Genomic DNA, 26,305 nt, shown 5'->3' with positions numbered 1-26,305 from the left:
TCTAGAAGAGCAGAGCAGAAAGGAAGAAGGGCTTACTGAACTAACCTACAGTTTTGTCCTTAAATATCTTGGGAAAGCTTCGATTCGGGTACTTGCCCCGGAGCTGCCAGACATCGAAGAAGGGCTTCCAGTCAATGTAGGCCACCAGCTTCCGCAGGTCATAGTCTTCGAAGACCCGAGTCCCAAGAAACGTGGGCTTCACTGTAAAAAGAAGCCCCAATGTCAAGGCCAATGCCAGGGACTGGGGCTGAGCCACCTGCATCAGACGCTCCTGGCTGGCTCTTCCCTGCTCTGGGGCTCCCCCTCTCCCTCCCTCCTGTTGCCTGTTGGACTTGTTTTACAAAGGGCGGAACTTTAAATGATCACGGAGGAGGAGTAACTCCGCAGTGAATCTTAAATCAAATCACTCTTCCCGAGGGGCTGACTGTCTACACCGCCCTTGGAAATTCTTCCCTCAGCCCTTCGGTCCAAGAGAAGAGACTTGGGCTTCTCTTCACTTGCACAAATGAAGACAATACTACAATAAATGCTACTGTAGAAAGGCACACACAGTAAGCCACTTAGAAAAACGTTAGAAACATGAATCAATCATCTCTACCGCCCACTGCTATATACGCCGGGAAAATATAAGGAAATGCACAGAAACAAGGCATCAAATTCAGGATCCTGCAGGGGAGGGAGGGGCGCTAGGGCGACTTCCACTATGTATGTGCTGCTTTGTTTTTGTTTTTGTTTTTAAATGGGCACGAGATTCTTTTTTTTTTTTCTAAAAGATTTTATTTGTCAGAGAGAGAGAGCATAAGCGGGGGGGGGGGGGGGGGGCGGCAACAGGCAGAGGGAGAAGCAGACTCCCCGCTAAGTAGGCAACCCAACAGGAGACTAGATCCCAGGACCCTAGCATCATGACCTGCGCCGAAGGCAGACGCTTAACCGACTGAGCCACTCAGGTGCCCTTATACCAGGGGTTATTTCTTAGGTGGCTAGCAGGTATACATGGGTGTTCAACATATTGTTCTTTTTTTTTCTTTTTAAAGATTTTATTTATTTATTTGAGAGAGAGAATGAGAGAGAGAGAGCACGAGAGGGAAGAGGGCCAGAGGGAGAAGCAGACTCCCTGCCGAGCAGGGAGCCCGATGCGGGACTCCATCCCGGGACTCCGGGATCATGACCTGAGCCGAAGGCAGTTGCTTAACCAACTGAGCCACCCAGGCACCCCAACATATTGTTCTTTACACTTCCCTGCGAGTCTAAAATAGATCATAAGTGAATTAATGACAAAGAATTTGGAGACAGATGGTGCCCTGGGGCCCTCTGGGATACCAGGAGTGACGTTACTGCACCCTGCCCCCCCAAACCTGCAGCAGGGTCGGGCCAGGGTCAGATGCCATGACCACCCCCCAGCTTCCTGGCCTCCGTGTCCTCAGTTCCCTGCTCTGTAAACAGGGATCAGAGAACTTACACTCTCCTACTCATCTCAGGTGCTATGGGATAACACCAGAGCCTCCAGAGTATTTTTGTGTCACCTGATAGTCAGAGGTAGACATGAGAGGGGGAAAAGTACAGGGAGAGTAGGCTCTGCTTCTTACTTCTGCCTGGAAACCGCTATCTTTTCATACATGCTAACAGGAGCTTTTCTCATTTGTTGTCATCTTTTTACTATTCAGAACAATCTCTTCTTCATAACATTAAATTGTGTTGCTGTGTTTGACCATTAAGAAGAAACTAGAATTCCTCTGGATGAAAGCTCCCTCTTGCCTTGTAGTCACTGAAGGATGCTATTCTGGGATTTTACCACCAAGGACCTTGAGAGAAGAGCTCTTCTTTTTCCCCTTAGTGACTTCCTGTGACTACTGGAAGACTGGGTTTTCCTCGGAAACTTCTCTGCGGGCTATACCTCAGGGCCTCAGCCCTTCTGAAGTAGCAGGTGCAGAGCCCCACAGCAGCCCCGCCCTGGGGACAGAGGGCCATTCGAAAAGTATCCCCACTGCTGCCTTCAGAGGACTGTCTCCGCTGAATCATGCTGGATATTTGGGCTAAAATGGAATTTTTCGGGGCGCCTGGGTGGCTCAGTCGTTAAGCGTCTGCCTTCGGCTCAGGTCATGATCCCAGGGTCCTGGGATCGAGCCCCACATCAGGCTCCCTGCTCTGTGGGGAGCCTGCTTCTCCCTCTCCTACTCTCTCTGCTTGTGTTCCCTCTCTTGCTGTGTTTCTGTCAAATGAATAAATAAAATCTTTAAAAAAAATAAAAAATAAAATGGAACTTTTCTTGTGATGTTTTTCTAATTTTGTAGTGAAAGGTAAAGGGAAAATAGCAGTTGGACTATCCAGTGATTTACATTTTTCAGAAGTTGATCTTTTATCCTCACAATCTTCCATAGGGTAACTCCTTTTTACACATTAGAAAATGTCAACCACGGAAGTGAGATGCTCAAGGTCATTCAGTGATTCGGAGCCGGGAACCAAACTGGGAGTAGAACCCAGACCTCCTGACTCCCGATGTGGGATTCCTCCTACTCACCCACACTGAACTCAGCAGGACTGAAAGTAGAACCAAGTACACCTACATTTCTAATTTAATGCTCTCCACTCTGCCAATCATATGCATAACACTGATGTTGTGAGCCAGGAGAGTGGATTTGAGGCATTACCTTGGAAATACGGATTCAAGTAATACAACCCCTGTTCACCCTGTCTCAGTTCTGCATTTGTACCTCATGCCCTTCTAAGCGTGTCAAAACATCTTCCATATTTTATTCCCTTATGAACACCTCCATAAGGCAAGAGAGATGGCTGGAAATAAGGAAAAAAAAGAAGAAAAAAAAAAAACAAAATAGAAGGAAGCATTCGGAGACAGCACGGGAAAGAGTGAACAGGAAATAGGAGCTCTTGCTTTGCTGGAATGTTCTAAAGGTCTGTTCAGGGTGAGGGCATCTTCAATCTCAGGCACTCCATGTCTACTAGACTTGGGCCTGCCCCATGACCCAGGCCACCCAGGCAGGTCTCCAGAACTTATGTCAACCTGCAGGGGGCCCCTCAAACCCCACAGAGAGGAAAGAGTGTGGGGTCATAAGACAGACCAGAGAGAGAATCCCAGTAACCTTTCGTGTTCTCACCCGAAATTCAGGGTCTTCACATGTGAGTGGGGACAACAGCACATTCACTACAAAGTGCAGTCAGTCTGGTCCTCCATAAATGGTACCTATTTCCTTTCCTTTTCAATCATCACTGTGCTTCATCACTATTATTAGACACAAGTAAGAGTCTCTAGCTGCCCATTTGATTCTGTAGCCAAGGACGTGCAAACACCTCTCCAGCTCTCACTATCACACACAGCCTTTCTCTAACCCATAGCCAGACAGACCTGGAGGGGGCTCCGACAGCCAGTCAATACGGAAACCGTTTTTTCTAGCTTGACTTAAGGTTAAGTATCTTCTCTCCTATGAAATAAAGAAAAGTTATTTTAGTTGGAGACTCTTCTCTCTCCAGCTGCTACTATGGAAGTATGTCCCCAAAGCTAGTACATGAGTTGTGTAAAAACAAAACAAAACAAACACAAATGCTTTTATTAATGAAAATTCATATCCTAAGAAGCTCTTCCTTTTCCACCCAATATGGCTCCATGTTAGCACCAGAACAATAGAGAGTAAAGATTCAGTAAATACGCATTAAATGTTGCTATGTAGCTCCCTCAACCTTGCGGTAAGCCCGGCAACAGACCGGCACCCCGCCTGTCCTTTTAGAACATCCGAGGCCAGGGCTAACTGGCCTGCCATCGACTGGCCCTAGGACCAGAAGGCAGAGCTAGGAAACTGTCAACTGTGGGCAAACCAGAGGAGAGGCAGAAAGCCAACCACAGAATTTTCGGCTAGTCAACACCTCAGAAACACCTTTTCTCTCCACGCCGTTTGTCGTCTCCTTTCGCTCGCCTAACCACCCCCAAAGTGCCCCCCACCATGGACAAAGTCCAACAGGCAGATGAACCAGGAAGAAATATCCCGGTGTCTTCTAACGAGTGATTACGTCTGCTGCCCAAGGATTCCCTGACGCTTATGTAGAGAGGGACAGTTCCCTTAACACTGCTCTGCAGCCTGCACTGGGCAGGAGGGAGAGAGGCTGCAATGGTCCTGTCTGATGTCCTCATTTTCTTCCATTATTTCAAGAACAAGGATCCGGGGGAGTCATGTCCACACACCGTTTCAGTTCCTGTTCTCCTGTTGGGTATGTTTCATTTGTTCTCATAACTCTGCTCTCGGGCACAGCACCTAACACCTAGAGTGTACCCAATAAATGTTTGGTGGAATAAATGAAATTAATTTTAGCATAACCCCAAATTACTGGGAACTCAGACACCAGAGAATTCTGATTTGAACTAGAAAACAGGGCTTCTCTAAAATGATCCTAAACCTTTGCCCTCCTTAAAACAATAAAGTCACATTCAAAAATGCAGGATCGTTTTAATGCCCAACCAGCAGGGACCTGTTTTTGTCACTTACCTTGAGAGACTCGTAATGGTCCTGTCTAATATCTTCATATTCTTCCATGATCTCCTCAAAATATTCATCCTTTAGATTCTCATCTAATAGTTGCGAGCACTGAACACGCAAGATCGAAGTTCAAGAACCACAGAGGAGCAAAAGGAGACAAACGAAACAGGAGCAACACTGGTCAGTTCTGGTGACGCCTCCTTCAGGGAGTTTTCCCTCGTTCATGTCATTCCCTCTCCCTTCGCCAGCTTCGCTAATTCCTGCCGGGGTGTGCAGCTGAGGGCTACCTCAGTAGACCTACGATGTCCAACTCTCACACATTCCAGAGAAACACCTGGCTCTTGATGGCTCCTGAGAGATAAGCTCTAAGTCCTTGCGATATCCTGCCTGATAAGAGTCTTTGTCCACCTGGAGCCCTGGGCCACCCTGCATAGTTTACGCTAACAATGTGATTTGCGGGGAGACCTGGCTTATGTTGTGTCTGTCTGACTCTGAAGTAACTAAGGCCAGTCAGGTGCTTAAAGCATTCCATTCCCATGGAACTGACTCCCAGGAGAAGCCCCAGATACCAAGGCTTAGCCGAGCTTCCCTGGTTGGCAATGCGCTGCCTGTGGTGTCCCGCCTCACTCTCGGAAGGATTAAGCACTGTCTGTAGGACTCCACCAGGGAGGACACCTGGAAGCTGGTGCCTGGCCTTTCTTGGATTCCACCTTTTGTATCTTTTGCCTCTGCTGATTTTAATCTGCATTCTTTCACTGCAATACGGCATAATTGTGAGTGTAATGGTGTTTCTGAGTTCTGTGAGTCCTTCTAGCAAATCACTGAAACTGAGGGTGGTCCCGGGGACCCATACAACAACACACTGGTCAGGTACCGATCTTCTATGCTTCAAAGGTACTTGGTGCATCTCTCCCTTACTGCATTTCCCACAGGCTTTTAGTATCTGTGTATCCACTTGGCTCACTAGAGGACAAGCCCTTGGAGGGCAGGACTGCACCTTAACCGCCTTCGTGTCCCCAGTTTCTAGCTCTGTGCCTGGCACGTACAAGGTGCCTCCTCACTAAATGTCTGCTGAAGGAATGAGGCTGATCTTCACAGTCAACTACGAGCTTGTGCTAAGGAAAGAAAGGAAACCCATCATCTGAGAAATGTGAGGCGACTCAGTCAACTGTAAAACTAGGATCAGCTAAATATTGTTTATGACTGGGATTATCAAGGTGATGGGAGAATAACCACCACCAAAGCTCAAAATACAATTATCCAGAAAGAGGAAATGGCTGCTGATCATCATCAGCTCAAAACCCTGCACTGCCCCATCTCATCTCTGAGCCTCCAGCTGGATCTTCCAACACAAGGGCTGGAAGGTCAGTATCATTATGTGAAACTGACCTAGTTAGGCTGGACGATGGCTGAGGTACCCACCGGCTTGAAATGCCTTTAATTCTACGTGAATTTTCTAAGTATCTCTAACAGCAATCCAATCCCCTAAGAGTTAGCATAAAGCCAAATCACTTTAAGGAACCTAATCAGAAAAGACCACCGTGACAAGCCTGACAACAGACTCCTGAATGGTATTCACACCACAAAGTACCTCCCAGCCTTTCATCCACCTTAACTCAATGGGGTCCTCGCTTAGGAAAGCCAGCAGAGCTAAATGGAGAAAGGAAGGGAACACCTGCTCTGGAGCCTGCCAATGTACATGGAATCGGTGTTTTTAAATATTGCTTAAAATATTGTTTAAAATCCTGCATTCTGTGAGATTTTAGACCCTGAGAAAGCAAAACCCTAATTTTTCTAAACATCCAAAGGACTTTTAACAGGACCCTGACATGGCTCCCATTGGGTAGACAGAGCACACCAGTTTGCTGGCACTGTCCACACCCTGGGGGCCCCAGCCCAGAGCCAGAGTGGCAAGCCCCTCCCTGCCTAGTCTGACTTGCTCATGGCCCATTATACGGGCGGATCTCTGTGATCTTTCCACCACAAATCAGCACTCGTCAAGGGTTTTCAGGCCAACCATTCACACGTTTTATGCTTTTATTCTTCAATTTTCATAACAGCAACAGCACAGTGAGGGGGAGAAGTTGAAAATACAGTTTATAATTTAGAAAGAACTAAATATCGGCACCTCGTTTTTTACTTAAAAAGAAAGGAAAGACAGCAGGGGCATCCTGAGGTCTAAAGCCCCAACAATCCCGTAGTTGCCACATTTCGGAATCTTTCAGATGCTGGAGCCAGTGGTCCCGAGCACGGGCCCGGACCACGCTCACTGTGGTCGGATCAAGAGACTCTGAACCGACAATCAGCCTAAATGAATTGTACCACTGACTCCTGAAAAGTGTCACCAGCAATGACCCAAATGACTTATCATTGCACTTATGTCTGAGTAATTTCAGAAGGGAGCCATCTCTTTGAATCTGAGAAGAGCTAACCACTGCCAGCTGTCCAGCCGGACCGACCAGAAAGAGCACCAGTGCCCACGCCTCATCTCTGGGCTTTCAGCTCAGCCCCTGCTGCATTAGCTCTTCAAGACGGTGATGGAGTGCCCTCAAAATAGAACCCAGAGGCCGGTTCCTTCCCCCCCCCCGAGTCGTCCCCCTGCCTGTCAGGGCAACGCTACCACTGTGGACTTAAAGAGGGACAACAGCCTGGTCTCCAAATGGGAAATGTTCAGTCATTCATTAGCATCTGAAAATAGCAACAAGCCTTAAAAAGAGGCCCAATGGTTACTCAGCCGTGAACTCAATGTAAGCTCGATATATGAAGCACAATCCAAATATAACATACAAAAAACTGTCCTGAAATTGTAGAAATGTAGTTTATTTACACATTAGTCTATGTCAATGGCAAATAAAAAACTGCAACTTTATGATCCCAGTCTGATTTAATTGTATCCTTTTGAATAAAGGAGGATCATTTAAATATTAATGGAAGCAAGTTTAACAGAGGCATAGAGTTAAGACCACCTGCCTTCACACCCCACACCTGCCGCTTGACGGACCTGTGGCTTCAAGAGGGGTACTAACCTCTCCATTCCTGTGTCCTCATCTCTCAAATGGGGATAATGAAAGTATCTGCTTCACGGGGTTTAAAAAAAAAAAATCCACGGAAAGCACTTAGCACAGTGTCTGGCACCCTATCAATTTCCAGTAATGTTAGCCATTATTGTTCAACTTCAATATAAATGAATTCCCAGATCTGGAAGGATGCCTTTGGAAAATGGCTTAGGACATGTGGTCACCCGAGCTCAGGCCACGTGATGTCACTGGGCGGTCTCACGAGTCATCAGAGCCCCTCGGTAACTCTCCTTGCCCGCAAATCAGAAGTCTGCGCTACATTAGCAGTTTTTAAAATTGTGCTCTTTTGAGAACGAGGTGCGGAATGAAGGATGGAAGGGGCCACTCTCACCCATGCGGTGCTGTACCCGCAGACAAGGTTTCCGTGGCTAAAACAAACCTGGAAACCACAGGACCACACGGTCCCTCAGACTCTCTCCAGCTATTATTTCCTATTACACAACGAAACAAACGAAACACGTAACAACAAGAGAGGATACTGGGCTTCACTGATGGACAGAAGCATAAAAACACACTCAGGTATGTTGTTTACTACATTCTTTGAGAAAAAGCATCTATTATTCCGGGTTTTGAACATCTAGAGAATGTTTTTCTCTCTTTGGGTAGGGTCAACTGGCCCATTCCGGGTTAAGGGTCTTTTTATATGGACATAGGTCATTTTTTAAAATTCCACATTCCTTTTAGCTCTGGCTTGGAGTTAAGACAGTATATATTCATATTTGTAAATGCATGTAAATGGCTGAAACCTCTCTCCCTCCAGGTTGGCGTCAAGGTCACGAGTGTCTTGGTACCATGTCTCTGTTACTCAGACCAGCGTTCCGCTGCTAGCTCAGGACGCAGTCTTCGAAAGCACAGGACACCTTGCCTGGCGCCCCCCTTCCAGCAGTGCAGACCCCCGCGGTGACACCGTGACAAGCTGTAGGCTCTTTTTCCACATTTTTTTTAGTAGACTTGGACAAAAATAAAAGAAGATCTTGGGAAATACCCTGAACTCTGCATCTTCTCCTCTCCTTACGACATATCTGAAGGAACGCAAGGCCCCACACTTACCACCACCACACTCTTGGATGCATCCAGGACGTGGATTACAGGCGCACTGTACCTTGGAGCTATTTTAACCGCTGTGTGGGTTCTAAAAAGAGGGGTCGGGAAGAAAAACACATCCATCAGGGCTGACAGTTCCTCCACAACATGTGTTTGGAACCATTAGAGATAATGTGTTTCTACAGAGTGCTTTCCAAGGAAAGATTGTAAGGTACTTCAAATATTGAACTTCACATTTTCCTTGTAAAACAAGGGGACTTCCTCCCCTCCCCCACCCCATAAGATGGGGAGACCGAGGGGAGAAGACATGGATTTGTCGGCTCGCACCACCAGGCAGGGGACGCATGCTCTAGCTCAGGACGTGGTCTTCGAAAAGCCGACCTCGGACCTGCAGTAAGGAACCTCAGACCCTGAATAAATTTGACACGAAGTAACACAGAGAGGCAAAAGCGGCAACAACATTCAGCCCCAAACCCCTCCTGCCAGACTGGGAAACAGGAGCAGCGAGGAAGAAACACCCTTTAACCGTTGGAGGGGCCTAACTGGCTACAGTGCGCAGCAAGCTGCCCTCTGATTACTGAATCTCATGGCCCAGGCTCTGCAGCTGCTAAAGTGAGACCCAGTCGCACACCCTCCCCGACAGTGGTCACACCAGGGCCCTGAAGGTGGGACCCAAGTGTGGACTTTGCCACAAGCACATTTAAAAGGGTAGCCACTGTGGCTCCCCCAGGATGGGCTGTCCTTTCCGGTCTTTTCCCGCCCCATCCTGTCCCCCTAAGGTAGCAGCACTCTTCCCGGGGTCAGATGCTTTCCCATTCTTCCCCCTCAACTAACATGCACTTTCCTGTGTAAAGATGTCCAGAATAAGCTACTACGTGGGGAGAAAACCAAAGTAACAGAACAGTCTGTTTAATACAATTCTGCTTTTTAAATAAACAAGTACTACCACCCTGAACCTGCCCTCACCTGCCAACCTTGTACATGTATTTAGAAAAAAACAGAGAGACACACATCAGATGTCAGCCCTGGTTACACGGAGGTTGGAGGTGGAATGGAAGGCAGGAAGGGAGAGACTAAATTTTACTTTCCATTCCTCTGAAGGGTTTGACATGTTCTAATAATAAGCGTGGATTACTGAGGTAATTTTTAACCAGGAGAATATTAAAGGCACAATATATGGGTGAGTGTGTTTTTAATAGGCTTCTCAGGGATGACTAAAAGTTTATTCCCAAGAAGACAGACAAGAGCCTGACATTTCACCTGTCCCCTTTCTTTTTTTTTTAAGATTTTATTTATTTATTTGACACACAGAGAGAGAGAGAGACAGCGAGAGAGGGAACACAAGCAGGGGGAGTGGGAGAGGGAGAAGCAGGCTTCCCGCTGAGTAGGGAGCCTGACGCGGGGCTTGATCCCAGGACCCTGGGACCATGACCTGAGCCGAAGGCAGATGCTCAACGACTGAGCCACCCAGGCGCCCCTCACCTGTCCCCTTTGTACAGGTCCCTCCACACATGGACAGGAAGCAGAGGACTAAAGCCCAAAGTCACAGGCACTGAGCTCTACAACAGATGTGCAGGCCCAAGGTGCTGGGCGCAGGAGGCTCTGCTGGACCGGGGGGCTGGGGCGTACAGAGGCAGAGGGAGTCAGACCCAACACCTCCACGGCCGTCCCAGGGAGTGCTGTTGGTGCCAACTGTGTGCACAAAAATTTGAAAGTATCTCTGGTATTCTACAAGGCAGAAGATTTTCAAACAGTGGGAATAGTTTTAAAGAAGAAACTGCTTCCGGCTTCTCAAGAGAACACGTGAGACTATGCTTTCTTCCTCTTCCTCAGGTGGTCAGCTCTTCGAACATGCAAATAGCGCTCAATATATATTCTGCATGAAGTTCCTCCAGGAAAAATAGCCCTCAATAAATATTCTGCATGAAGTTCCTCCGGGAAACATTAGGCCTGATGTGACTTGGCTACTTCTCTTAAAGGGAACCAGCGCAGTTTTAAATCTTAAAGTCAACACAATCAATATTCATTAAGCATCCAAGGATTCCCAGTGCAATTCTGGCCATTCTCTCATTGATGATCTTCTGGACAAGGGCACCGGGAAGAAATGGATGGATTCCACTATTTAGAACGAGCAACAACAAATAAAAGCAAAGTGCTGTTTTCCAGCGCGCGCGCGCGCGCGCACACACACACACACACACACACACACACACACACACACACACAAAGCTAAGGGAGCACAGCCATGAAATTTGAGTTGGCTCAGCCATCAAGAGCACTTCTGGTTTCCTTATAAAATAGTATGACATTGATTCTACTTTCTTCTAAGCTTCCATTTACGCATCCTGTCTCCAGCGGGAAGCAGACTTCTTTCCGAAGCCTGAAAAGATGGCAAACACTGTAATCTCCCCTCCCCTCCTACAGACCGACAGCACAGGCTGGGCCCTGAGGCTGAACCTCAGCTCTGTCTCTGCCGAGTCCCTCAGCAGTGCTGGGGATTCAGTGAGTTGCCCCCCATGGCTGCCCAACGGACAGGACAGTGTTAACTTCAGAAGGTCTTTTTAAAAACTCTGAAAAAGAACAAGTTAGTCCAAGAATTTTTTTTAATGCCTTATCCTTCCAGAATTAAAACGTTTTACATAAATGCAGCATGACCAAAAAAACCCTTAGAATTTGATGAGAAAAATGAGAGTCAGGGGAAACGAAGATGGGAGGCAATCAGCAGTGGGGTCAGACGCAGAAGTCGGGTCCGTGAAATCTCCCCCAGCACCTGAGCTCCAAGCTTCCCCCTAGCCAACGCCATGAGGAAAACAATGCTAGTTATGCGATTCAGCATCTTACCTCCTAACAATTCATAAAAAAAACAAAAACATGGGGCACCTGGGTGGCTCAGTCATTAAGCGTCTGCCTTCGGCTCAGGTCATCATCCTGGAGTCCCAGGATTGAGCCCCACATTGGGCTCCCTGCTCAGCGGGAAGCCTGCTTCTCCCTCTGCCACTCCCCCTGCTTGTGTTCCCTCTCTCACTGTGTCTCTCTCTGTCAAATAAATAAATAAAATCTTTAAAAAACAAAAACTGTCAAATAAATAAATAAAATCTTTAAAAAACAAAAACTCGGGAAATGACCTCTCTCTTCGAGCAATGTGACTTCCTTTTGAATTCTTCACTATTCACCAAAAAATAACTGAAAAAGACACTGTGAAGTTACTGGTTTTGAACCATTTATAAAATTGAGTGCTAACTACCAGACTTGTGCCTTTGAGAAGCTGTGCAGCTAACAGGGCCAGATTTCCATGCAAGTCATTTCTAGCTTGTGATACAAAACAATATGCATTACGGACGGAAGAATATTCAGTTTCTATCCTCTCGGAGCTACAGGTTAAAAAGGGAACTCCAGGCATGTTTCCATGTGCACATGACCCCAAGTCTGTAGAGCCCTTTCAACTCGTCCCGGGATCCATCAGTCAGCCGTAAGGCTCATTGCAAGTGTCCTGGGAGTAGGGTTCTAATTCCATCATGCCACCACAGGCCACTGAGATCTGGAAAAGCCATGGACGTGGTACAGCCCCTCATCTTCTTTAAGGACAACTTGGAAATCCTGAGCCGCCATCTGCTCAAATAACAGTTCGCAAAGGCAAAAAATGGAACACGGCTGCTCTCTCAACAGGTCTACAGGAGGTAAGAGTAAGAGCTCCCAGAGGGCTTCTGAGACATCCCAACTCTCCTTGCCTTCTAGCAAAGCTGACTCTCCCAGGAGTAGAGGGCATTCTTAGATGCAAAGAGCACTAACCGTAAAGGAAGAGACTGATAAATCAGACTTCCTGAAGATTAAAAACTTTGTTATCCAAAAATACAACTAAGACAGCAAAAGGCAAGCCATAATGGAAGAATCTATTTGCCATATATTTCTAAGAAAGGGCTTGCATCCAATATAAATAAAGAATGCATACCAATCGGTAAGAAAAAAGGCAGAATACCCAATTAAAAAAAAAAAAAAAAAACTTAGAAAGCAAACCCAAACGGTCAACATACACATGAAAAGGTAGTCAGCATCACTAGTCAGCAAGAAAGGCAAGTGAAAACCATACCAAGATACTATTATATATGTACTGAAATGGATAAAATTGAAAAGGGTGTGGAGTAACTGAACTCTCATAGTTGCTGGTGGGAGCGTAAATTAATACAAACACTTTGGAAAACTACCCAGCAACATCTAATGCCAATGATCGTATGCACAGGACCCAGCAAGTTTGCTTCAGGGCAGAAATACGAACACAGCAGCATTCTGCCCAATAGCCCCAAACTGGAAAAACCCAACGTCCACCAACAGTAGCCTGGATAACTAAGCCACAGTATATTATACAATGGAATATTATATACACCGCGGTGGAAAAACAACTACTATACCCGCCAGGTTGGGCCTCACAAGCAGAACGGTGCACAAAATAAGCGGGACACAAAAGAACACAAGCAACAGGATTCCACGTCTATGAAGCAAACCCAACCTACGGTGATGGGAGACAGCACAGTGGTCATTTTGTTGTAAAGGATGAGGAGGTGGGGGACCAGCCAAGCGCCCACAGGGCCGATAACGTTCTATTTCTTTATCTAGAGGTGCTTACATAGGGGGTTCAGTTTTGTAAAAATTCATTGAGTTGTAGATCTCTGACTTGTGTACTTCTCTGTATGACCGTTGTATTTCAGGAAAAGGGCTTCCTTAAAGAGGAGGGCTGGATTAAGCAAGACTGAGTGAGGCTTCACCCACTGTCACTACTTTAGAACGGAGTCAGAGTCAGGGAGTTTTATGCCGAGGTTCTTAGAATCTAAGAAATCTATCCTGCAAGGGCTGTTCTAGCAGAACGATGGAGAAGAGAACATGTAACTGGCAATTGGCTTTTATTTTCCAATTATTTTCCCAGAAACTGTAAGAGGTATGAAGAGAACAGCATGAAAAAAGGCAGAGTTCATACAGAAACAGAGCACTGGAGATCTGAAGGAACTTTGTGAGGTTGTAGGACCCAGATTTCCACCTTCAGGGAGGATCACGTCACCGATTCCCAGACCAAGAGAACAGAAGTTTTGCAGGAGCACGGAGAGACAGTGGGTAACTTCTGACCTGCCTCTGACTTGATATGCCAGGTTCTAACTGTCAGGAGGCATGTGTGGCTAATTTTGCATATGGTATATCTTGGGAAGCTAGTTATGTCACTTCTGAATGTTTTTTTAAAATCCTCTTTAATCTGGTGTCCCTTACTTGGTAAGAGATGTAACAGACTGGACCATTTATAATGTTCCAATTTGCATAAGAGCAATACGTGGTTTCCCGACGTTGAACTTCTCAGTGTGGTGTCCTGCCTTATAAAATGGTTTATTTGGAAACCAACATCACATCTATTTATTCTATTTTATAACTGTAATTTTAAAAGGTATTTCATCCTCACAACAGTGGGTAAATTCTGATCATTCTCTTTACTAAGCTGATGAATATTCACATTAAAATCATCAGTTACCCAAGACCCTGCTCACTGAAACCCCAATTCTTGACGGGTGGTCAGATCCCTAGAGAATAATCTGCCCCATATCCTAGTGGGTAAGTCCTGAGTGGAAAAACAAACCCAGTTTTCTAAGGTGAGCAACAATGGCCACATTATGGAGTCCTTCAAGTACGAAAAGCAGTTAGTGAATAAATGACACATAACACTGTTACTACTTGTGAAAATGATGCCCTCAGATTATAAATGGGACGATGGTTCATTTTATGTGTCCATTTGGCCACACCATGGGATCTAGGTTTTGGTCATACACCAATCTAGATGTTTCTGTGAAGGTATTTTTTTTAGATGTGATTTAACATTTAAATCAGTAGACTCTGGGTGAAGCAGATTACTCTTCCTAGTGTGGGTGGGCCTTGTCAAATCAGTTGAAGACCTTCAGAGAAGAGACTAAGGTGCCCCAAGGAAGAAGGAATCCTGCCTCCAGACAGCCTTTGGAACCAAGACTGCAACATCAGCTCCTGCCTGGTCTCCAGCCTGCTGACCTTCCCTGCAGATTTCAGTCTTACCAGACCCAAAAATGGCATGGGCCAACTCCTTAAAATAAACCTCTGTATATATAATATATAGTATATATTAATAATATAATATAGAGTAATATATATAACACAGGTAAAGTAAATATATACATACACATCCTATAGATTCTGTTTCTCTGGAAAACTTGGTTAATACGACTGGCTTAATGTACAGTTGTTTCTAGTGTGAAAGGAACTTTGGAATATCTTTGGACTCTACTGTATTCTTGTATCAGAAAAAAAATAAACTGTGTGCTAGTAGGATCATCAAGTTCAATGTTCCACCTGGGCATTATTCCCTGCCAAAGTAAATAACATGGGGCATAAGGAACATGTCAGAAAAAGTCTAAGAGTACCCATAAATTAACATATTTCTCACCAAATATCATTATGATCACGACCCCAGGAAAAATCTGACAAACTGAATAATGTCATGGAACCACCTTATAACTTTCTCCTCCTTAAATTGCTTAATGGAAAGTTTCTCAAAAGGCTCCCCCTTTCAAAAACAACTTCCCAAGGTGATCCTTTGGTTCATTCTTGCTAGCTTGGCCTCCTGCCTCAACTATTACAAAGCTGGAGTTTCTTCAAGGGAACCTGTAGTTACTCAGACACCTGCCTCCAGACAGAGAATGGGCTAAAGTTCAAGCACCGTCTTTGCGCCAAAAGATACACCTTTCTCCACTTGGTTTGATTTCAAGAGGAGTGTTTATCAGAAATCTCAGGAACTGAATGGGAGGTGAGGGGATTGAGGAAAAGACAATGACAAGCCCAAAGGAATCCAAAAAAAGGCAAAGGGTGGGGACATCACAAAGGGGTTTCCTAGACCATGCTCCAAAAGCACGCCGGCTCTTGTCCAAGGGAAGGCTGAATGCTCATGGGCTTATACAGAAGGAGCCAATGCACTGTGCATAAAAAACCAAACCAACAAACAACGTCCCCCCCAAAAAACCCACAGGTTTTATCACTGTTTTTAAACACTGGCATTTAGATGAATTTAAAGGAAAGCAAACAGTTCATTAGCATGACTTACCTCGAAGTGGTTGCTCCCCCAATCAACAGTGGAATCTTTATAGCCAATCTCTCCATTTCTTTGGCAACAAAAATCATTTCATCCAGGGAAGGAGTGATGAGTCCTGATAGGCCAATTATATCTATTATTTCAAAAAAGAAAAAAGGACGGTGAGAAGGAGCATGAGAGAAAACGCAGAAAAGTATGCAAGACTCACTTTAAAACCTTTGTAATAAAGACCAGGAGACCTCAAATGAATTCCCAACTTCTAATTCTAAGACATCTTTTCTGGGGAATCTCAATTTATTTGTTTGCTTTTGGTAGTAAACATGATTTGCAGCTTCAAGTTGCAATAATGTGCTTGCCACAGTTTGGGGAAGCCATGCAAATAAAATACACTGTTTAGGATTTCCCAGACTTAGATGTGTCACAGTGTCTCAAGAAACATAAAAACGATGATACACAGAGAAAAATCTAATACGACCCTGTAATAATCCTGTTCCCATTCCCCATCTTCAGAGCTGGGAGGAGTTTCACTGGTACCTATTCACCAATCCAAACCCCACTATAAACGACAGTGAAAGCCCCCCACGCAGGAACTGGCCCCTAACTGCCTGAATGCCCCACTGGTCCCACGCGGGCTGGGGCGTCGCCGTTCACCGACAGACACACCCTGCGGGTGAGGACATCCAGTGGAAAGCCCAGAAGCACAGGTGGACTGTACCTGCTTTGTGGTCAAGAGCAGCTTTCAGGATCTTGTCGCAGGGAGTCATGACTCCTAAATCAATAACTCTGGGGGGCAGAAAGGAGATGTGAGGAAATTAATGAGAACCCATCAGAGACAAAGTCGAGATGAACATTTTTACTTAGCCACCAAACACTCCTCTAATGTCAACTGGAGTCACAGGGACATGCTCACTAAGCACTGACAATCATCACAACTACAATGACCACTTATGAAGGAAGTACTTACCATATATGCCAGGTGCTATGCTAAGATTTTTAAAGCAGCTTTATTGATACAGAATTCACACAGCATAAAATTCACCCATTCAAAAAATACGATTCAATCATTTTTGGCATGTGGCATTATTTTTTTTTTTAAGTTCTGGTAAAATATGTAAAATATCGTTTGCCCTGTTACCCAATAAGTTTACCCAGAGGCACGAATTACACTCAGTCCCAATGTTGTGCAACCATCACCACTATTTTCAATACCCTGTCATCATCCCAAATATAAACTTGGATCATTCAGTAACAATTTCCCATTCCCCCCATCGTCAAGACGGAGAAAGGACCCACCATGCCAGTCATTTTTACAATTTAAGTTTATCATGAGTATGCATTTCACAGCATGCACTTTCACTTCTTTTACAATGTCATTAAAATAGGCAAAATAATTTTTTTTTCTTTTTCAAAGACTTTATTTATTTGACAGAGAGAGAGAGAGAGAGAGACAGCGAGAGAGGGAACACAAGCAGGGGGAGTGGGAGAGGGAGGAGCAGACTCCCCGCTGAGCAGGGAGCCCGATGCGGGGCTTGATCCCAGGGCCCCGGGATCACGACCTGAGCCGAAAGCAGACGCTTAACGACTGAGCCACCCAGGTGCAAAATAATTTTAGATTAAAAAAAAAAAAATCAATGCTTACGAACTACTACTTGACACAGTATCATCTGGTAACAGTGGATGCCGGGCAGGAAGGAGTTTGCTTCTTGCTATATACGTTTTATATTGACTTTTCAGCTTGCTCCCATATCACTTAAAAATTTCTTAAAAAATAAACTAGCACATACAGACTCCTCAGTAAAAACCAAGACAATTTCAAATCAATAATAACTATATTCAGGGTGTTAGCACTAACCTGGTAGAGGAAATGCTGCAGATTTTAATGCTGTCTTACCACAGGTTATAACAAGAGTCAGAGGACACGAGCTTTTTTTTTTTTTTTAGCATATTGAAAAAGTCTGGTAATTGAATCTTTTGCTAAACTATGACTAAATATAGACTGTTGCATATAAAACTAAGCAAAATAGTATACTGCCTTTATTTTTTTAATTTAAATTCAATTAATTAGTATATTATCTTTAAATCAAGACAAAAAGGCATACATTTCAAAGCTAACTGTAATCAACATTGTATATGTATTTTTAAAATTCAACTAAAAATCGTCAGTGTGATATAGGAATCAACTTGCTCTCGTGTCTTTTTCTTGTTTTAAGCGATGTGTCTTTCAGGAACATCTCTGCATGCTTGCTTGGTTTGAGGACAGTAAGGAGACCTCGTGACTGAACGGAATGGAGGAGAGGAAATGGGAGGCAGAGAGGTCAGGGGGGAGGAGGGAGCATCTTAAGGACCACAGATAGTTCAATTTTCAAAATACTAAGTTTGAGATTTCTTTCTTTCTTTCTTTTTTAAGAGAGAGTGCAACTGAGGATGGGGGGGTGGCAGACGGAGAGAATTTTAAGCAGGCTCCACGCCCAGCACAGAGCCCAATGTGGGGCTCAATCTCATGACCCTGAGACTATGACCTGAGCCGAAGTCAAGAGTCGGACACTCAGTCGACTGACCCACCCAGGCACCCCCTAAATTTGAGATTTCTTTAGTTACCCAAATGGAATCTGAAGCATCCCAGGAGGGCGATAGCTCAGCTGAATTTTCAAAGAATAAGTAGGTATCAGCTAGATGAAGGAAAAAAGGGAGCAGGCCAGGAAGAGACGGGCAGTAAAGGTCCAGAATGAGGAACCAGGTGCCCCAGGGACTTCGGCTGAAGGAAGGACCTGATGCCCGGAGGGGAGGGGAGGGTTACAAACCCAGCCCTGTGTTCCGCGGCTGCCGCCCTACTTCCCACCACCCCCTGCCGTTGTCCCCCATCTTCACTGCCACATCCTGTTTCCCCCACACCTCCATTCTCCATTCCCCCATGTCTTCCCTTCTCCACCTCCCTTCTCTATGCCCCACGTCCACAGGCCTCTTCTTATACACAGTCTTGTATTATGCCACGTGAGAGGTTAAAGACAATAAAAATTAATGTTATGGGAAAATGGTGATTTTAAAATCATCTTTCTAAAGTGTTTATAACAGCTGTACACGCAAGCAATAATTTGGGATTGTAATTCAGAAAAAAATGTAAGCTGCACTCGCTGCTTTAGCAAAGGCATCCGATACTACCTAAGAATACATATAACTTAAAAAGTACTGTAATAGATAAAGTCCCTTGTACTCTCTGGAAGAATTAAAAAGGAAACTCAGAGCCACGCATCTGCATCCATTCAGGGTGCCTCCTATCTGCTACAGTCTCCAGAAGTGAACTGAACAAAAAGACAGAATTTCCGTTCTGATCCTGCAATTCACAGGTGCTACCACCAGATGGCAGTACCCTACCACTCTGCAGTCCCCGTGGACCGTTTCCAATCTGAGGTTAAGCCGAGCTAATAGGGTCTGTTTCCATTTCTCCTTTAAAAAAAAAATAAATTCTGGAAAGTCTCCCTTTCAAATATAATAAGTTGGGCAGACATACTGAATAGCTATTTTTCCAAAGAAGACCTATAAAAGACCAACATGTATATGAGAAGATGCTCAGCATCACTAAGCATCAGGGAAATGCCAATCAAACCCATAATGAGACATCACCTCAAATCTGTTATAATGGCTGTTTTCAAAAAGACAAGTGGTAACAAGCGTTGACCAGGACGTGGAGAAAATGTTCTCACCACAAAAAAGAAATGATAATTATGCGAAGCGATGGTGGTATTAGCTAACACTATGGTGGTAATCATATTGCAACATGGGGCTGTATCAAATCAATACGTTGTACACCTTAAACTGACAAAATGTTACAGGTCAATTATATCTCAATTAAGCTGCACACACACCCATACACACATATACTCATACATACACACACGTCAGGTTGAAAGCCTATGAATAATCATCAAGTGAGCATGTGCGGTCAGGACAGGGTGGATTAGTGTGCCCTCGACTTAGTATAGTTGAACACTTTACCATTATTCTCTTCATTCATAACTCTTTGCTGCTTAATTTTTACTTATACTCCACAGGTAGATTAGCAAGCACTGGTTAAAATATAAACAGGCCTCTGTTATTACATTTCACCAGATCCATATTTTTAAAGTACTAGATATAGGATATCTAATTTTAAAATTTCTTTTGACATATCCTACTTTTTCTTACACAATTAAACAGTGTATTACCTGTTTATTAAGTGGGAAAAATCCACATTTTCTATGTAATAATTAGTAAGGAGTCTGTCTGAAATCCATTTTCATGTACTATCTGATCAAAAATCAAATTACATAAGAGGAATTTAACTAGAATATCAACATTAAACAGTACAGTTAAAGTTGTTTAACTTCATAACTAGAATCAATACTGGAAGATAAACTGACAGAGCACAGGGTCCTGACTTTTGGAACCAGAAGCCCTGAGCATATGGCCTGCCTCTTGCTGGCTGTGTGACCATGAAGAAACCGCTTAACCTCTCGAAGCCTCAGTTTCCTTGTGAGAAAGTGAGAAAGACAGTAACTGAAGCAGGCAGAGCAGGATCAAAACCATAAAAAGAAAGGAAGGATGAAAGAAAAGAAAGGAAAAGAAAAATATCAGGAAAAGACAGAAAAAAATCAGTGCTGTGAAAGCACTATCTAATTTGTGAAGTGGTAAACAAATGTTAGGTATTAGTAGACTCTCAGTGGATACATCCCTGAGGTCTATTCAGATTCTCAAATTTATACATTCTATTACAACATAGAATCTAATGCGTCATCCCCATAAAAATGTTCTCTGTCTAGACAGGACTATCGTCTTTAGTCCCCTTTACTTTCTTTTCCTTCACAAAGAAGGAAGTTCTTTCCATTTTATTAGATTTTCTGCATCAATGACAAACAGCCAGGAACTAGAAAGTTGTATTAGGATTTGGTACCGGATGGTTTGCTAGACTTACTCACTAGCTGGGTGGTTCACCCCAAATCCAGCCTAAAAACCTGATGCTCAGCAAAAGTACATGTTTAACTCCACAAGGTAGATTTTCGGGGCACGTGTCTACTAGCTGACGCCATAAAATTAAACTGACCAGGGGACCACGTGTTAAGAGACACAAGACCCAAAAGGGTGTCTGACGGGATAGAAAATGTTTGCACATTCACTTATATTTTTATAAAAGGAATAATTACAGTTTCACTGGAGAAGATATTCCTCCAGTTAGACTTATGAGCAAAGATAAGCAGACTTTCAATGCACAAGACAAAGGACTAGATGTGCTGGAGGAAAGCCTCGGGTTTAATAAGCAGGCTTTCACAAATGCTGACATTCCGCACTAGGAGCACCCTGGAGAAATGCCACAGTTCTCCCTGGCCTCTTACAATGTCTCTACTGGAGGAAAAAACATCCCTAGTGCGACTCTCTTGGCTACTTACCATTTTTCAAAATAAAAAATTATAAACACATGACAATTATATCTCAAGAATTGCTTTAGGAAGTTTACCTACAAACTGCTTTTTTCAACAGTTTCTGTTCCATGATCACGGTTGGCTATGCAACCTGGATATTTAGTAAACAATAAATTCCTTGAATTCTTGAGAAACGCCAACTAAACCATTTCAGGTGTCGCTAGTACAATGTGTGGTGTATAGGAGTTGACCTATTCACATTTACAAGCTGAATTCAATTTTAACTAATTATGATGAATGCCAACAGAAGCCAACAACATGGGACTTGAAAAGGTGAGATAAGAGCGGAAATGTCTTGTAAATTTCAGGAAGCAACCACCTTAACCAAATACTTATTCTACGGGGGAAATCTCATTACAACCACCTCCGCAGTATCTCCAATATATTTATCATTTAAAGAATAATGAATGCATTCCAAGAACAATATTCATTTCCAAGGACAAGAAGGAAGTGCTAAGTGTTCTGACAGTGAGTAGGCAGCAAACAGAAACACCAGTGAAGACAGAGGCAGAAAGGTGCCATCCTGACGCGGCTCCTCCATCTGGAGCCTCCCTGAGTGCTTCCTGGTTGCACTGAATTGCCTGGAAGGCAGAGATGGTTAACCAAGATGAGAGAGGGAGGGGATCAACAGGGAATTGTCATGGGACAGCAGGGGACACCTGTGAGGGGCTCCCGACTTCACAGAGAAAACAGCACATTGGAAAGAAGTCCATGACTCAAAGGGACTGGTGGTTGGACACGGACCAGAGAAGGCATTAGTTGTATTAGGCTTCTGATCATAAAGAATATGTTGAAATCTGGGCAAAATGTACACTTACGGTCATCAGCTCTCACATGGAAATAATTGAGGGCTGAATATTCACTCTAATGAGATGTATCAGCCAGAGATTTTACTTCTATACAACATTACAAAATCTAGCTTCATTGTTTCCAAGAGGGATACATGCTCCTGTTCTAAGCAGAGGAAAGAGAGAATTGTACAGTCAAAGCCTTTTTACAAAACCCCATTTAGCCAAAGTCTTATAAGATCTCAGTTCTAAAACATGGCACTTTATTGAGAAGAAAAACAGAATATGCCCCATGCCACTGGCTATGGGCAGGACCCCAGTGTTCTAGTTATTAGAGCCTAGGCCCAAGGTCAATTCTCTAGAAGCCTCTTGGTTGTTCTGACCCTGCTGGAATAGCTTTTACTGTTCTTTTTGTCCTTACCACACAGATCACAGATTAATTACTAATTTATTTCATTTGAAAAGGTGTATTCAATGTAGAGAATATACAAAACAGTCAGGAAACAGAAATTAAAAATCATCTACAATATCCACAGCCATACCCTCCCCCTCCTGACCAATAAAGAATCATCCTGTTAATGCTTTTATTTTTAAATAAGAAAGGGGTTGAAAGAGGTGGGTCTTAACTTACCTGAAATTATTGCAGCCAAGGACCACGCCAACTATGTTCTTGCCTATGTCGTGCACGTCGCCCTTCACAGTAGCCAACACAATGGTGCCCTGGTAAGGATCCTGGGGAGTAAGCCACGCAGCTGAGCATTGCTGTGCTCACTTAGAGCAGATCACCTAATTCCCTAGAGCCAGACAGGTGTTGCCACAGAAAGCACTTTCATAAAACCAAGACAACTTCAAAAGCAGACCTAGAACCCACATCCCATGCTCTGCCAGTAGAAAGCTGTAAGCCCGAGCTGGTTGAAGGAGGCCTGCCTCGTTGGTTAGCCCAAGAAGCTTCATCCGGGGGTTCCATCACCTCAAAGAACAGGTTAAGGTCAACTACAAAACAGTCCCATAGCTGAAGAACGTATCCTTAACTCCAAAAACGCTGCCTGATGAATATTTATTGTGAGCAGTAAGGGAGAAGGAGGGACCAGAGGGAGAAGCTGGAGAGTGCATACGGCCCGTCGGAACCCGAATCACCATCTCAACAGCCCACTGCAGGGGCATTTCATTGTATTTTGTTTCTTTAATACCATTGTGCTATGCATTGTGGGCACCCCTTCTCCCAAATACATAACTAAATGAATGAATAAATCATTTTTTTAAAAAGAGAAAAGAAAAGGGCACGCAAGGCAAGTGGGACTCTACATCTGTCGGGGCCATTGGCAAACGTCAGCGTAAGAACTCAGAATCCCACAGGCCAAAGCCGGCTGCACTTCACAGGACGCTAAACAAGGTCAAAGCTCAATGATTTACTCTGGTGGTGCAGCCAGCAGGAATTAAACTGGGTCCAGAAGCAGTGCCAAGAACGTTACCAGTGTACAGAGACAAATCAGTGAAGAGGTTTTCCAAAACCAAACATCACTCAGTTACCTCAAGGGCAGGGACCGAGCTCTAAAGCTATAGTGTGGAGCACCGTGCTGGGCACACAGTTGGAGCTCTGTTAAATGGTCAGCAGATGAATGAACGAACTGGTTTTGATTTGAAATCATGGGCTCTATCTGAAAAACTACGGTCATATTAAAAATTCACAAAGCCACACACAAAGGAAAAGCCCAGGGTATTCCGAGACTGGGTCAAAGAGATCGTTGCTCTATTTTATCTTCAATGACAAGCACAGCCAAGCCCCATGGTCCCTACCCCACCCCAGTAAGTCTTTGAGGCCAAGTGCTCCCAGGGCTCAGCGGCCTGGACAAAATGACTTGCCTCTTCTTCTTCTATGCCAGCATGCATTTTATTTTCTTCTCTTTCTTTTTCCATGAAGGGAATAAGGTGGCCAACAGCCTTCTTCATGACTCGAGCTGACTTTATAACCTAGGAAAAACACACGGAGTCGGGCGTCTTTACCTGACCCTAAATGGTTGCTGATGGCCACTTGTGAATTTCAGCAGAAATCAAGAATGCAAGCTTTGACCACTGGAGTCCCCTTTTGACCGCAGACAGGATAAGGAACAAGTTCCTTGTGGGCAGAGACGATGAGCAAGGCACAGCAGAAGGAAAACAAGGCTAGGCCCCGCGTGCTGTGGTTTCCGTCTTCCTAACTGCTGCACGGTGTTTTTTCCTCAGCCTAGAAGGCTGGCTGTCACTTCTCCAGGTTCTAGGCATCGTTTTCCAGCACGAGCCCTTTCTCAGCCTTCTCCTCTCGACCCCCAGCATTACAATTCACTTATAATTAAGGCTCATGCTTAAGCAAGAACAGGGCCTTTTACAAAATTCATCAATGTATGCTAAAACTCATGGGCGGAAGTATGATGGGAAACAGGATATTTGCGCAGTCTCCAGGTTTCTCCCTACAAGTAAACTCACAGTGCAGGAAACCTAGCAGACACCATTAACCAAACGAGCAGAGTTCATATAACCATTAATGAGACCCAGCAACATTCTGGAATTCCTGATAAGAGCCACTGTGAGGGGCACGGCAACGCTCTTATTCTTGCCGAAGAATGAGCAAACGTCAGACAAACTCAAACCGAGGAACAGTCTACATACTCACTGTACCGTACTGAGGAAGGTAGGATAAAAAAGTAGTGTGGGATCTTGGAATAAAAAGAAAACAGTAGTGGAAAACCTGGTGAAATCCGAATGAGGTCCTTCTTTAACGGCATTACGTCGATGTTAGTTTCTGGGTTCTGCATTACGTCGATGTTAATTTCTGGGTTCTGCTAACTGCGCGAGGGTCAAGTAAAAACGCTAACATGAGTGGAAGAAGTTGGGGGAGGGATACAAAACATTTTTCAAACTACACTGCAAAATGCCTAAAGTTCACTCAAAAATGCAAAGTGAAAAATAAGTCAGCACCATGAAGAACCAAGACGGAGGACCTGTCACAGGTTGGAGGAGATTAAGGGAACTGGACAAGGAAACGCTCCTCAGCTCGAGTGTGGCCAGAGTTTCACTGGTGCCTGGGTTAAAACTCATCAGACTGCATCCTCTAAATATGTGCACTTCACTGTATGTTAATTATAAAACAATAAAGCTGTTTAAAAAGGGGGGTAAATGTTATAAAGGAAATGGACAAAGAACTGAATACAGAGTAATAAAAAAAAAAACCAGAAACAAAAACAGGGCCTTTGAGTTTTGTGTAATGCCTCGCAGCCCTAACCCTGATGGCTCAACACAAGTTTGTTCACTGATATGGTCAGCCGCTTCTATAAATCAAAATGAGAGTTCTGGCTTTCTCAAAAGTTACAATGTAATGTATATCACTATTTTAAATGGGAATGATTTGTTCAAAATACACATCCTTAAAGATGAATACTAGCTGGCAAATCAAACGCAAATGCTATGAACTTTACATAGATCTTGGGTTTTATTGTAACTTGGGGGAAGAGCAGATGGGTGCTGGGAGTAACAGATGGGACACAGATCCAAACATGGAGATCAGAATGCCAACAGTTTCCAATGACCTCTAACCTGCACCTCACCCTAAAGATGGACCTTCCAGACACTACTCCTGAACACATTTAGAGAAAGAATGACCCAATCTCAAATGTCCACAAGCTCTTATCAAAACCAAAACCTGAGAAATATACCCAAACTTACTATTTATTAAAAGACAAAGTGTTTTTCTTCCAGTTGTAAAAACTACCCCCCCTTCCCCATCTTTTGCCAACCTGAGGTAGAAACATTTTTCCAGCTCCAAAAAGGTCACCGACAACTTTCATGCCGTTCATCAGAGGCCCTTCGATTATATTCAGAGGCCGGGGATATTTTTCCTGGTTTAACCTGGCTTCCTCAGTGTCCTCAATAATATATTTTTCAATACCCTATTTAAAAAAAATAAAGTTAGGGAAAAAAATCACATTAAAAATTGGCTTAAGTCCAAATACCCAATAAAGAATGAATCATGGAAATGCTTAAGAGTCTAGGTTTTGGAATCAGATTGCATGGGTTCAAATCCTGGCTCCTATCACTAATCTTAGCAATATACCAAGCCTCAGTTTCCTAAATTAAATTGTCATATAGCACCTGCCTCAGGTGGTTATTTTGAGGATTAAATGAAATACCCTATGTAAAGTGCTTAGATGACTGGACTGATACAACGTTAAGTACTCAGTAAAACTGTTACTAGTGAGGGAAGGAATACTGGTAAGTAAAGTTCAAATTCATCATAAAATACACTTTGCATCCTAGGGGTTCAGCAGAGTATCCATTACTAACGATCTCCTGTGAAATCAGCATGTTTTGTCCCTATGAAGCTCTGGGGCTGGGG

General features: G+C 44.1%; 1 protein-coding gene across 5 annotated transcripts in view; it reads right to left on the bottom strand.

The window, feature by feature from the left end:
• The window catches only part of MTR (5-methyltetrahydrofolate-homocysteine methyltransferase), a 99,244-nt gene that overhangs the window by 11,390 nt on the left and 61,549 nt on the right, over nucleotides 1–26,305 (bottom strand). For 4 of the 5 annotated variants that reach the window (XM_028104523.2, XM_028104524.2, XM_028104526.2 and 1 more), the window contains 9 exons: nucleotides 25,707–25,859; nucleotides 23,800–23,907; nucleotides 22,568–22,668; nucleotides 16,411–16,478; nucleotides 15,708–15,828; nucleotides 8,612–8,693; nucleotides 4,494–4,592; nucleotides 3,362–3,437; nucleotides 46–201 (listed from right to left, as the gene is read on the bottom strand). In XM_028104523.2, the coding sequence (XP_027960324.1) occupies nucleotides 46–201; nucleotides 3,362–3,437; nucleotides 4,494–4,592; nucleotides 8,612–8,693; nucleotides 15,708–15,828; nucleotides 16,411–16,478; nucleotides 22,568–22,668; nucleotides 23,800–23,907; nucleotides 25,707–25,859 (964 nt within the window). The remainder of the gene's footprint in view (nucleotides 1–45; nucleotides 202–3,361; nucleotides 3,438–4,493; nucleotides 4,593–8,611; nucleotides 8,694–15,707; nucleotides 15,829–16,410; nucleotides 16,479–22,567; nucleotides 22,669–23,799; nucleotides 23,908–25,706; nucleotides 25,860–26,305) is intronic. The other variant, XM_028104525.2, reaches the window with a different exon arrangement.

Source organism: Eumetopias jubatus, unplaced genomic scaffold, assembly GCF_037043125.1.
Source record: "Eumetopias jubatus isolate StellerSeaLion01/CBP00866 unplaced genomic scaffold, mEumJub1_p1.0 scaffold_17, whole genome shotgun sequence".
NCBI lineage: Eukaryota > Metazoa > Chordata > Mammalia > Carnivora > Otariidae > Eumetopias > Eumetopias jubatus.
This window is presented reverse-complemented; position numbering and strand designations above follow the sequence as displayed.